This window comes from Rana temporaria, chromosome 13 (assembly GCF_905171775.1).
Source record: "Rana temporaria chromosome 13, aRanTem1.1, whole genome shotgun sequence".
In the NCBI taxonomy this organism is placed as follows: Eukaryota; Metazoa; Chordata; class Amphibia; order Anura; family Ranidae; genus Rana; species Rana temporaria.
The window spans coordinates 53,160,524-53,174,467 of NC_053501.1; the positions used below are offsets into that span (position 1 = coordinate 53,160,524).

General features: G+C 45.1%; 1 protein-coding gene across 2 annotated transcripts in view; it reads right to left on the bottom strand.

Moving 5' to 3' along the window:
• The window catches only part of TYRO3 (TYRO3 protein tyrosine kinase), a 230,944-nt gene extending 217,518 nt beyond the window's left edge, over positions 1-13,426 (bottom strand). For both annotated transcript variants that reach the window (XM_040333801.1, XM_040333800.1), the window contains exon 1: positions 12,957-13,426. In XM_040333801.1, coding sequence (XP_040189735.1) covers positions 12,957-13,026 — 70 coding nt within the window. In that variant the 5' untranslated portion in view covers positions 13,027-13,426. The remainder of the gene's footprint in view (positions 1-12,956) is intronic.
• Between the last annotated feature and the right edge of the window lie 518 nt (positions 13,427-13,944).

The window sequence follows — 13,944 nt, forward strand, 5'->3', positions numbered from 1 at the left end:
TTCAGAATTCCATGTTCCATAAACAAATAGCAATGGGCAGAAAGTTAAAAATAATATATAATAAAAGTCTGCTTCAGAAGACGTTTGATTACGAAACGCGTAAGGCGGAGTTACGCAGTCACGCTACTTAACGTAGCAGTTTTTTTATATATTATTTTTAACTTTCTTGCCATTGCTGTTTGTTTATGCTGGTACATCCAGCAGTGTTGGGCCAATAAAGCACATTTTTTACTACACTATGGAAGGCGTTTTTTCTTTCCTCTGAGGAATATCACACTACTCTGGAGACCCGCTATTTGGACGGAGGAGGGAGCTAGCCGGGAGAGAGCAGCCTCGGGAAGTATGCATTACATGCGATACACCCCTGGAGGGGTAGCATCAGCTGGGGAGTGGGGACCCCTGAGGGTGAGCACCGGGATCACTTGCGCCTTCACCATCTGTGACCTAGAAGCATCTTCCTCACTTTAAGAGCCTGCACTCCCAATCCCTGGCTGGACTGGAACATGGAATTCTGAATATTGCTTATCAAGTTACCACTCTGTGATGGACTTCTGATATTTCACTTTATGCAAAGTGTATACATATATATATATATAAAATATAATATAATATAATATAATATATAAAAAAATGCTACGTTAAGCTATATTAAAAAAACACACATGGCCGGGTGTTCTGTGTGTGCCAGTAATAGGAATCGTGGCTTGCGGTCTACCTGCGTTCCAACTAGCGTAGAACCCGGAAGTAGCGTGACTGCGTAACTCCGCCTTACGCGTTTCGTAATCAAACGTCTTCTGAAGCGGACTTTTTTTTATATATTATTTTTAACTTTCTGGTCATTGCTGTTTGTTTATGGAACATGGAATTCTGAATATTGTTTATCAAGTTACCACTCTGTGATGGACTTCTGATATTTCACTTTATGCAAAGTGTATACATATATATCCTATATATATATTTTTTTCTTTTACGTATTTCACTACACCTCTCTACACCATATGAGATGTGGATGTGATTGGTTGGTTTAACCCTCAATGACCTTTTGTGTGGATTTGCATATTTATATATAATTTATTAATTAATAATATTTTTTTTCACTTTATATATATATATTCATAGGGTTGTCACAATATTTACTTTAAGCTAGTAAGGGTACACGGTACCAGCACGCTTTGTATACGAGGACAACACACACGTCCTAGGGATTGCGCCGATCCTTCATCTACATTACACATTTGGAGTATGAATTGGTATTAATAGAGGATAAGGAAGCATACCATCGATATGCCTATAACACACATCTGACACACTTTACAGTAGACCTTTTTGCAAAGGTTGACCCTTACACTTACTTGTGGTTTATTAAGGGTAGGTAGCGCCACCACCCCTTTTTTAAGAAATGGGTAAAGTTGCTAAATTGTGCAACACTTTAAGAACATTGAAGTCATGACAGCGGGATCCTTGCCGATTGCAGTGCTGTAGTGGTGACAAAACAGGAAGTGTGTCAGACCACAGTAGACAGTCCACTGTTTTCACAGAGAGAGTATCTTTCTTTAGCCACCTGTACCCACCAGTAAAAGAGCATTTTAACTGTTGCTTGAAAAAACCAAGCCCATTTACAGTTGTACATTATGCCACGTGTTAAAACAGCCCTTTCTATATAAATGGGCTGCCTATGCACCCAACATGCTTAAAATAATAGATGACCCCTTCTCTAATGCAATGCACTAATGTGCGTTGTAACTCATTGAAATGCAGGTACGTCGCCTTATGCCACGTAAACATACATCGCAATTTCCCACAAGAAAACCGTTGAATTTTTACAGACGGAATGTTGGCTTAAACTTGTGTTGCATACACACGGTCACACAAATGTTGTCAGAAATTCCGACCGTCAAGAACGCAGTGACGTACAACACTACGACGAGCCGAGAAAAATTAAGTTCAATGATTCTGAGCATGCGTAGAATTTTTGCGCATCGGAATTGCATACAGACGATCGAAATTTCCGTCAAGAACTTTGCCGTTGGAAAATTTGAGAACCAGGTCTCAAATTTTTGCTGCTGGAAATTCCGACAGGAAATGTCAGATGGGGCCTACACACGGTCAGAATTTCCGACCAAAAGCTCACATCGAACTTTTCTTGTCACAAATTCCGATCGTGTGTACATGCCATTAGTGTGTTTTGCACACATGGTACCTGTGTTTATGTAAGTGCAATGAAGCTTCAATTTAAATGATCAAATTCATTGTACAAGCTGGACAATTTTGTGCACCTGTTTTTTTCTCTTATTAAAAGCTGCATTTAAAGTGGATTTCTAGGATAACCCTAATACTCCTTAAACTGTCCCTTCCCCCTTTCTATGTTTACCAACCTGCGGAAAAAAAAAAAAAAAAACTATATATAACCTATTTTCAGGCCAATTCAGTCTGGTCACATAATCCTGCTCCCCTGTGCCAGGTAGTGCTGCTGCAGGGGAGAGGAGAAGTGCTGGCAGTAGAAGGGCCATTGAAGCCTATGGGTGGATGTCACGCTCCCAAGCATTACCAGCTATTGTTGGAGCACTCCCTCCCGTGCAGCTAGTGCTGGCTGATACAGGAGATCACGTCCAGAGCGGACTGAATATAGGAAAGTATTCAGATCTTTCTTATACAGGTTAGTAAGCATAGGTGTTAGGAGGGGGGAGGGGACAGTTTGTAGAGTAGTTAGGGTTATCCCGGAATTCCACGTTAGAGCGAAATGTTTAATAACATGCCACAATTTACCTGCTCTGTGCAGTGCTTTTGCACAGAGCAGCCCAGAACACCCTCTTCCCATCCCTCGCCAGTGCATCTCGCCCCTCCATCCTGCTGAGTGCCCCCATAGCAAGCAGCTTGCTATGGGGGCACCCGAACCAAGCTGCTGCTTTGCGTGTCCATTCAGACACAGAGCTGCAGCCTAGCCCTACCCTCTTTCTCCTTATTGGCTCACTCACTTTGATTGACAGGAGCAAATACTGCTTCGCTGCTGTCCATGCAATGAGGAGGGGAGTCCCGGGCAGCCGAGCCTTCTGTGCAACGTTGCTGGATTGAGCACAGAGGGCTGCCACTACAGGAAATATCCAGATGCATACACATCATTACAGAAACTGATGCCTTTAGCGCTGTGCCCGCCCAGACATTACTAAACGTTAGCTGTAAAAGGATAACCATGCTAAAGTTACAGATTACGCAACCCTGTGAGATTTTTTTCTGAGCAACCCATCGCTGGCAGGGAGTGCCAGGACTTGTAATTAGACAGCAGGATGCCTACCTCTGAATGCTTATCATGTTAGAGTCCGTTTATAAAAATTGTGATCGTAATAGTTTTTCTGTAATAAAAACATACTGAATGATCCCAAGGCAATTACACGGTAACACAAAATGCCATGCTTTCCGATGACGAAACATGAGTCAATTCTCCGGAAACAATCTGTGGTTTATTATCAAGCATGGATTTATATTTCACGGGGATCACTAATGCTTTTCTGGAGCAATTCAACTTCTAGCTATCCTCTGGCTTCTGGCTGCACGCTCCTTCAAGTTTACTCATAGAAATGGCATCCTACCTATAGAGTGAATCATAAGAAGATGCATTCCGGACTCCTATATTAAAGGACATAGTACTGCCTTATTCCTGATTACATCTCCATAGTTTACAGTTGTGTTCATAAATTTACATTCCCCAGGCATTTAAGAAATGATGAGTGATCAGCCCAAACATAATTCTTTTATTTTGAATGCAATGTAACATAAAAACCATTGCACAAATCATAGCAAATAACGAAAACAAGGTGGATGGCTGGTCCGTGTCCGCTCCGCTTATGTAAAGCGGACACAGACAAAGCTCGCTCTTCTCTATGGTGATCAATGTAAATTAACCGCCTGTCCGTTTACACCCAATTGCCATCAGATAGAACAAATGGGGAATGGTTCCCTATCCGTCTGTTTTTAGTGGATCGGATCAGATGTTGGCAGGTGTCAGACATGAGTCTCTATAGAGGATACTGGAGGGTTTTACCAATGCGCCTGAAAAACTGACAGGCGGACCCGATCGGTCCGCCAGTGTGACCACGTGAAAGGGTCCTTAATCGCATAACACGGCTCCTTTTTTTTTATGCTCAAAAACGCAGCGGTAGTGGTTTTTAGCGTTTTTGCGCATTTGAGCGTTTAACGTCTGGCGTTTTTACAGCTCTAACGCTGGAGCTTCAGAACACACTGGTCCTGGTTTTTTTTTTGCAGCTTAAAAACGGCTCAGCCATCTACAGCTCAAAAACGTCATGGTGGGCATGAGGCCATAGACCAGTGATGGCGAACCTTGGCACCCCAGATGTTTTGGAACTACATTTCCCATGATGCTCAACTACACTGCAGAGTGCATGAGCATAATGGGAAATGTAGTTCCAAAACACCTGGGGTGCCAAGGTTCGCCATCACTGCCATAGACTAACATGGAGAGACATTTCTAAGCTGCAAAAAACGCTCAGAAAAGTGGCTGTAAAAACGTCCGTGGAAATGAAGCCTTATAGTGCAGCACTAGTCTGCGTTGCAGTGTAAATAACAATGCAGTGAAATGCTACGCTGAAATCGCACTACTTCAAGTGAAGTAGCACAATTTAAATGTTGCGATTGGTTTGACTGGGGTGTAAAGGATAGGAAGTGATGTGAAATCTCCTGAATTAGACACAGATGGCAAAAGAAAAAAAAAAAAAACTGACATGGGTTTCATCGCGCTCCTTTTCTATTCAAAATGAAAAAATAAAGTTTTGGTTTTTAGATATACTTTTTTTTCAGATTTTATTTTACTTTTAGGGCCAGTTGACACCACAGAAACACAGTTCAGATATGTTCCGAATGTATTTCTGCACTCACGTTTTTGATACATTCCAGTGCGTTTGTTCCACGCTTTTATTTTTTTCCAAAGTTTCCTGGGTTGTTTTAGACCCGGTTCACACTGGGGAGACTCGTCAGGCGACGCAGCCGCCTGACAAGTCGCGTCCCATTCTAGTGAATAGAACCGTTCTAATAGGAGTGACGCAAGTCGCTCCGACTTAGAAAAAGGTTCCTGTACGACTTCGGGGGCGACTCGGGGCGATTTGCATTGACTTCTATACAGAAGTCATTTTGCAAGTCACCTTGGAAGTCGTCTTCAGGTCGCCTGGCCGAGTCGCCCCCCGAAGTCGTGCCGCCCCTGTGTGAACCGGCTCTTACTGTAATGCATTCTGCTGTGTTTTTGAAGTGTTCCAGTTTTTTTTTGATGTCTCTTCCATGTTCCAGAGCAGTTCCTTGCAGAAAAAAAAATGCAACATGTTCTACTTTTGTTGACTGTACTGGAACACACAGCAATGGTGTAAACTAGGGTCACTAAAATCCATGTAACCTAATGTTAATGCGTTTTTGATGGAGAAAAAAAATGCACTGGACTGCATGTAGTATGAACCTGTCCCAATGTATAATAAACCAATTCCGTTTCAGAGCAGCACTGCCAGCTCCCTACAGAAGTTGAAATCTCACAGGACTTCTGCCAGATCTACAAAGATTTCCGACATTGAAAAAATAAATATGCAATTGAAAACATTTTATAACAAATCAAAAATAAGGAAAAAAATGTTTACTGTTGTGCTTTATAAAATAACACAAATTGCTACAAAGTATCCTGACGTGGAACTGACACGGAAGGAAAATAAATTAAATCCATCAAACATGGCCTTCCATACCCACCACCCACTACTCTGCTCAGTGTCCTGTGCCAGCTCCGTCCTTGTGATTGACTGCTAAATGATCAGAATTGTCGCTAAATCAGGTGGTAATCATGTCTTATCTCCTGCTGTAAATCAAATCTTTTTTGTTTATGTAATGGAAAGTGTTTTTGGCTGTATATGTGAAAGAATTCAATGCAATGGAAAAGGAATCTTATCAATGCTTTTCTTGTACAGTATAGTATAGTTTAACCTGGGGCAGCAGCACCTACTCATAATCTAACTAGGCTCTGCGTTCCGGTTGTGCTTGGATGATCCTTGTATCTCACTACAGTCTCTAATGATATGAAACACACACAATGCTGCAGAGACCATGTAATCTTCTGCTTAGGCTTTTGGTAGAAGAGCTCAGCTATTGGTAAACTTTTCACTCAAAATAATATGATACAGTAAGGTTTATGTGTACCCTGTTGATTGTTTAGGTTGTAATGAATAAAGTAGACCTATACTTTATACATATACAAATGATAATGCTCACCTATTCTGTCAAACTCCGACCATCAGGACCGATCCTAGGGTCACAGACACCTGGGTGAAGAAATATTTCTGGCGCCCCCACATGGTCAGAGACTGCAGACATACTACAGGAGATGCTCAGAGACTGTGGCTATGGTCTCCGGCTGCTTCGCTCTCCTCCCCTGACAGGAGAAGGGAGGGAGCGGCACAGTCTCTCCTCCTCTGATCCACTTCTGTCAGTTGCTAGCGGAGAGAGCTGCCTCTGGACACAGACAAGAAGGAGGAGCTTTCTGGCGCTTCAGCACCCCCCACCTCTGTGGCGCCTGGGTGCGCTGCACCCCATGCACCTGCTCAGGATCGGCCCTGCCGACCATTATACAAAAGCAACAAAATAGCATTCTGCAGAAGCTCCCCCTTTTGTGGGTCTGTTTATGTGGACTCTACTGACTGGGCTTGAAAGACTGACATTCAGGAATAGCCAGCTGGTTGGCAACTGACAGCCTCAACAGTGATCCTACACTTTGTCAGCCGTCATGTGACCAACACTGGAAGGAGCCCAGATCCAATCGAAAGGAGACTATGGGGCCATCAAAAGTTGTCTATAGGGCCATAAATACATTTATCTTTAAATAAACTCCATATACATCTTAGAGAAATGTTGCCACATTGAGCTGTTATTGGGATCACCAGACACCCCATGCCAACTGGACAAATGTTCCATTTTATTGGTCATATCTGAAATACGTTCTTCCCAGCTCCACAAAAATAAATGTTGAAAACATTTCCTAGTGACACCTTGTCAAAACTTACCAGGATGCCATCAGTCAGGGAATGGCTTTTCCCAACGTCGCCCACCAGTCAGGGAACGGCTTTTCCCAACGTCGCCCACCAGTCAGGGAATGGCTTTTCCCCCCCAACATCACCCATCAGTCAGGGAATGGCCCCCCCCCCCCCCAACATCACCCATCAGTCAGGGAATGGCTCCCCCCCCCCAACAACGCCCATCAGTCAGGGAATGGCTCCCCCCCCCCCCCCCCCCAACAACGCCCATCAGTCAGGGAATGGCTCCCCCCCCCCCAACAACGCCCATCAGTCAGGGAATGGCTTCCCCCCCCCCCCCCAACAACGCCCATCAGTCAGGGAATGGCTTCCCCCCCCCCCCCCCAACAACGCCCATCAGTCAGGGAATGGCTCACCCCCCCAATGTCGCCCAACATACAAGATATCCAAAGAACTCCCTTCATAGGGCTAAAATATATTACATAAAATAACACAAAATGTGTTCACAAAAAAATAAATAGTTACATAGTTAGTCAGGTTGTAAAAAAGACAAGTCCATCCAGTTCAACCATAAAAAAAAAAAAAAAAAATCGTACAATCCCATAAACCCAATTCTATACCCACAGTTGATCCAGAGGAAGGCAGAAAAAAAAACAGCAGAGCATGATCCAATTTGCTACAGCAGGGGAAAAAAGTCCTTTCTGATCCCCCGAGAGGCATTTTTCCTGGATCAACTTTACCTATAAATGTTAGTACCCAATTATATTATGTACATTTAGGAAAGAATCCAGTCCTTTCTTAAAGCAATCTACTGAGCTGGCCAGAACCACCTCTGTAGGGAGTCTAATCCACATTTTCACAGCCCTTACTGTGAAGAAACCTTTTTGTATTTGGAGATGAAATCTTTTTTCCTCTAGACGAAAAGAGTGCCCCCTTGTCTTTTGTGTTGACCGTAAAGTGAATAACTCAACACCAAGTTCAATATATGTCCGGACCCCTTATATATTTGTACATGTTGATCATATCCCCCTTAATCTCCTCTCTCTTCTCAAGAGAGAATACATTCAGTTCCTCTAATCTTTCCTCATAGCTGAGCTCCTCCATGCCTCTTATCAGTTTGGTTGCCCTTCTCTGTACTTCCTCCAGTTCCCCGATATTCTTTTTTGGGCACCCAAACTGAATTGCATATTCCAGATGAGGTCTTACTAATGATTTGTACAGGGGCAAAATGATATCTCTCTCTCTGGAGTCCATACCTCTTAATATAAGAAAGGACTTTGCTCGCTTTGGAAACCGCAGCTTGGCCTTGCATGCCATTATTGAGCTTATGATCAACTAAAACCCCCAGATCCTTCACTATGGATGTCCCCAGTTGTACTCCCCCTAGCATGTATGATGCATGAATATTCTTAGCCCCCAAGTGCATAACTTTACATTTATCAACATTAAACCTCATCTGCCACTTAGTCGCTCAATTACACCGAGCATTGAGGTTGGCTTGTAAATTGGCGACATCCTGTAAGGACGTTATTCCACTGCATAGCTTGGTGACACAAGAGTCAATATTTTTTGAGTTTCTTAAAATTTGCATTTGATCGAACAATGGGTTTTAATAATCGAGTAACCAGCCAGCCAGAGAAGCATCTACATAAAAACAAATACATGGGGATGTTAAACAGTAAAATTAAACTAGCATAATAAACAGCGCTAAAAAATCAAGATATGATTGAAACATTATGCCTTGGCCTGTCATTTTATTCTTATTATTCTATAAAGTTTTGTTGAGTTTTCCATGAATTACAACATCCACAGACACCTAAACCGGTCATGTCTAAACCGGTGTCATTTTAGCAATGGGGCCACTGGGCTTGTCCATTTTCCCCTAGAAACAAGGTGCATTGATTACATCTCCGTGGGCCAGATTCAGATAAGAGATACGCCGTCGTATCTCTAAGGCCGGCCGGTCGTATCTATGCAACTGATTCATAGAATCAGTTACGCATAGATATGCCTAAGATCCGACAGGTGTAAGTGACTTACACTGTCGGATCTTAGGATGCAATTCCAGGCCGGCCGCTAGGTGGCGCTCCTGTATCTTTTACGCGTCGGATATGCAAATTAGCATTTACGCCGATTCAGAAACAAACAAACGACCGCCCGTGCGCCTTTTTCCGGTGGAAAGTTACCCCTGCTATAGCAGGAGTAAGTGCGGCGTATCCTATGTTAAGTATGGCCGTCGTTCCCGCGCCGAGTTTTGAATTGTTTACGTTGTTTGCTTAAGTCGTTCGCGAATACGGCCGGACGTAATTTACGTTAACGTCGAAACCAATGACGTCCTTGCGACGTCATTTGGAGCAATGCACGCTGGGAAAATTTGCGGACGGCGCATGCGTTGTTGGTTCGGCGCGGGGACGTGCCTGATTTAAAAAGTACACTCCCCCTAGCCGCGGAATTTGAATTCCGCCGGGGGATTTACGATACGCCGCCGCAAGTTTTGAGGTAAGTGCTTTCTGAATTAAGCACTCGCCTCAAAAACTTGCGGCGGCGGATCGTAAATCAGATAGGTTAGCGGATCTAAAGATCCGCTAACCTATCTGAATCCGGCCCCATATCTATTGTAAAGAAAGAACTGTGGAAAAAAGATTTTTTGGGGCCCAGAACAGGTACATGTGGGCCCTGTGAATCAGGGTCAAAAAGGTTTTTTTAGCTACTACCACAACGATACGCCAACATACTAAAGCCTCTTCTACTACGTATAATCAACAGCACACGGCACATCTCCATTCATTAACAAGAACTGTCTACTGAACACTACAAGGTCCTTGTTAAAACTCCCACATGACTCCCACAGGAACTGGCCTTGCAATACACCTCCAGTGAATACAATGCCATGCGTTTTGTGACCTCTCAAATAGATGCATTTCATTCAAATACAAAGCACTCTGAAGGTGTTTTATATCAAATAAAAGCTATCAGAGCAAGACATGGTTATGACGTACATGGATCGCATCCGTTCACCGACAGGTCAGACTGCAATGGGCACAGTGAGGTATGGCACAGTGAGACTGCAATGGGCACAGTGAGGTATGGTACAGTGAGACTGCAATGGGCACAGTGAGGTATGGCACAGTGAGACTGCAATGGGCACAGTGAGGTATGGCATAGTGAGACTGCAATGGGCACAGTGAGGTATGGCACAGCGAGACTGCAATGGGCACAGTGAGGTATGGCACAGCGAGACTGCAATGGGCACAGTGAGGTATGGCACAGCAAGACTGCAATGGGCACAGTGAGGTATGGCACAGCGAGACTGCAATGGGCACAGTGAGGTATGGCACAGTGAGACTGCAATGGGCACAGTGAGGTATGGCACAGAGAGACTGCAATGGGCACAGTGAGGTATGGCACAGAGAGACTGCAATGGGCACAGTGAGGTATGGCACAGAGAGACTGCAATGGGCACAGTGAGGTATGGCACAGAGACTGCAATGGGCACAGTGAGGTATGGCACAGAGAGACTACAATGGGCACAGTGAGGTATGGCACAGAGAGACTGCAGTGGGCACAGTGAGGTATGGCACAGAGAGACTGCAATGGGCACAGTGAGGTATGGCACAGAGAGACTGCAATGGGCACAGTGAGGCGTGCAAACGGGCATTGTTGACCCTCTTTTCCGCTTACAGTAGCTGCTGCATTCTCACCCTAGGCTTATACTCGAGCCTATAAGTTTTCCCATTTTTTTTGTGGTAAAATTAGGTCCTTGGCTTATACTCGGGTATATATGGTACATTGGATATTGGATGCTCCCTAATATCTACTTCCCAAATGCATTCAAATTCAGGCATTGCGCATTATTTTTGCAACATGCATTGGGCAGCCCATTCACGTGAACAGACTGCCCTATGTGCGACAAGTGTGCCAAAGAAGCTTTGGGTGTAGAGCTATGGTCACATTTGGGGTGCCACTGACAAAGAATGGATCTGCAAGAGCAACGCAAAGCCTAAACTGACCCTAGTATGTGAGATAGGGACCTTAGATTGTAAGCTCTTTTGATCGATATGAATGTGTTATATATGTAAAATGCTGTATACATTTCCTGGCATATATAAATACTAGTAATGAACATCGTTGGAATACTCCAGTACACTATACTACTGTTTACATGAGCGCCAGTGTATACCCGACACTTATGTCTATGGGCATCTGTACTTGGCACTTGGGAATCCAGGGCGGGGGGGTTGTGGGTGGCGAGGTTGGACATGCCGGAATTTACAGTGCAGGGGCCCAGGTGTCCGCATCTATTCACATTCTGCGATTTAGAATCTGAGGCAGAACTGGCAAAATTCTGCCCGCATTTCCAAACTGCCCCTTCACCTCTCATGTAGCCGAAATCTGCAATGTTTTGTGCCATTTACATTCTTTTCTGCATGTCATGCAAAACGGCTTTTTTTTGGGTGATTAATTTCATGCAATTTTGTCAAGCAAATTGCGCCACAAGACATGCAACAATTTTGGCAAAAAAAAATCAAATAAAATAAATTGCACTGCACTCGGTGTGCCATTAAGATTGCATGCCACCCAAACGCGTGTCTTGCCGCAATTTTGGAGTGATTCCAAATTGCTACTCGAGGTGCCGTTAAGATTGCATGCCACCCAAACGCGTGTCTTGCCGCAGTCCGGAATTTCAAATCGCTTTTTGGGGTGGCGTTAAGGTAGCGTGGCACTCGAATGTGTATCTTGCCGCAATTTTGAAACGCTTCGGAATTCCGTATCGCTATGTGTGAATGCAGTACCAAATTGTGGCAAAAAGCGTAATGCGCTTTTGGGTGCCATTAATTCTTAACGGCATCCCAAACTCAGTGGCCCAGATTCAGTAAGCAATTGCGCCTGTGTAACCATAGTTACGCAGCGCAATTGCTGACTTGCGCCAGCCTAACGAGTTCTCCTGATTCAGAGAACTCGTTACGCCGACTGCAGCCTAAAATCTGCGTGGCATAAGGCTCTTATGCCACGCCGATTTTAGGCTGCATTCTTGCGTTGCGTTGATCCCATTGTGGTCAGCGTATAGTATGCAAATTGCATACTTACGCCGATTCACAATGTTGCGCGTGCCCTGCGTACGCAAGTTACGGAGTTTCCGTACGGCGTCTTTAGCGTAAGGCAGCCCCTTCTAATAGTAGGGGCAGCCAATGCTAAAGTATACCCTCCGTTCCCGCTTTGTGAAATTTTAATTTCACGCCGTTTGCGCAAGTGATACGTGAATGGCGCTGGACGCCATTCACGTTCACTTTGAAGCAAATGACGTCCTTGCGACGTCATTTGCCGCAATGCACGTCAGGAAAGTTTCCCGACGGCACATGCGCTTTACGATCGCCCCCGGCGGGATCATTTACATTGCGCGCGCTTACGCCGGGCAATTTTGCCGGCGCGCCCCCGTAATTTACGGAGCTGCTGCTCCGTGAATTGAGAGCAGCGCAAAATATTTGCGGGGGCGCAGGGCAAAATCGTTGCCCTGCGCCTCCGCAAATAGAGCGCAGATCTCTTTGAATCCGGGCCAGTGTGTTTTTGCTGCAACTGGTGAAAAAAAAAACGTGCCTGGCTTGGGGCCAAAGTTTGGTCCTTGAGCTTCTTTGGCTTGACAAATGCGCACGTGAATGGACTGCTCTATACACAGAAACGCAGGTAAATCATGCAACAAAAAACGCCCGATTTGGCTACACGAAATGTGAATGAGGTCTTACAGATCTGTCCTGACTTCACTTGATGCATGCTTGTTCCAGGGCAGTACGTGTTGCAGCCAGGCAATGCGCATCTTCAGAAGGAGGGGCACAACAGACTTGTCTTTATCTTATTTTAGGTTCCTTTATTGGTCAGAGAACTACAAGTATCAGCATGCTGTGTGGTATATGGGAAGCAGGTGCCCAGTGTTGCCCCCCATCTTACCTGCCAGGATGACATGTACCGTGCAGAGAAGGAGCCCAGTGATAAGGCTCACCAGCCCTGGAGTGCCCATGCTTCCTCACCGGCCAGCCATCCCTCCTGGCAGCTTCATAGCAACGCCGTTCCCTCCTCCGATCACCTGCGGCACACGATGACAGCTGACGGTCAGAGAGTGACAGCTCACATCCCAGCCAGTGTATGGGGGTCAGCGCACGATCCGGGGGGCAGACAAGCACCGTTCATTCACAAGAAGAAGCTCCAATGCCTCGGACTGTGTATGGAGAGCCTATAGATGGAGAGCCCGGTCCCAGTCTGTAGATCATAGGGGGAAAATACACCGTATCCTCGCTCCAGCCGCACACACACACCGGCCGACGTCTCCTCCTTTTCCTGATGTGAGCTGTGTGTACCGGAGGACGGAGCGCCGGGAGAGCAGCAGGAAGAGGCGTGCGATTATCCCGAGCCCCCTCCGTCTGTGTGCCGCGCTCCCTCTGCTGTCACATCCAGGGTATTACACTTCTCTGCATTTCTCTCCAGGTAATAAGAAAAGCTCCCTGGGGGGTCCTGATTGTGTGGCCCTAGGGGGCCCCTGAAGGTAGTGGTTTTTCATTAATATATTCTTTAGACAGGCTCCTAGTAGTTAGCCAATTCATGCCCAAAGGTAAAACAAATTTCACACCTGAATGCAGTTTTACAACTTACGAATAAATCAAAATGATCATAAATAAATAATAAGTACAGTAAAACCTTGGTTTGAGAGTAACTTGGTTTGAGAGCATTTTGCAAGACAAGCAACATTTTTTAACCACTTAAGCCCCGGACCTTTAGGCAGCTAAATGCCCAGGCCAGGTTTTGCGATTCGGCACTGCGTCGCTTTAACAGACAATTGCGCGGTCGTGCGACGTGGCTCCCAAACAAAACTGGCGTCCTTTTTTCCCCACAAATAGAGCTTTCTTTTGGTGGTATTTGATCACCTCTGCGGTTTTTATTT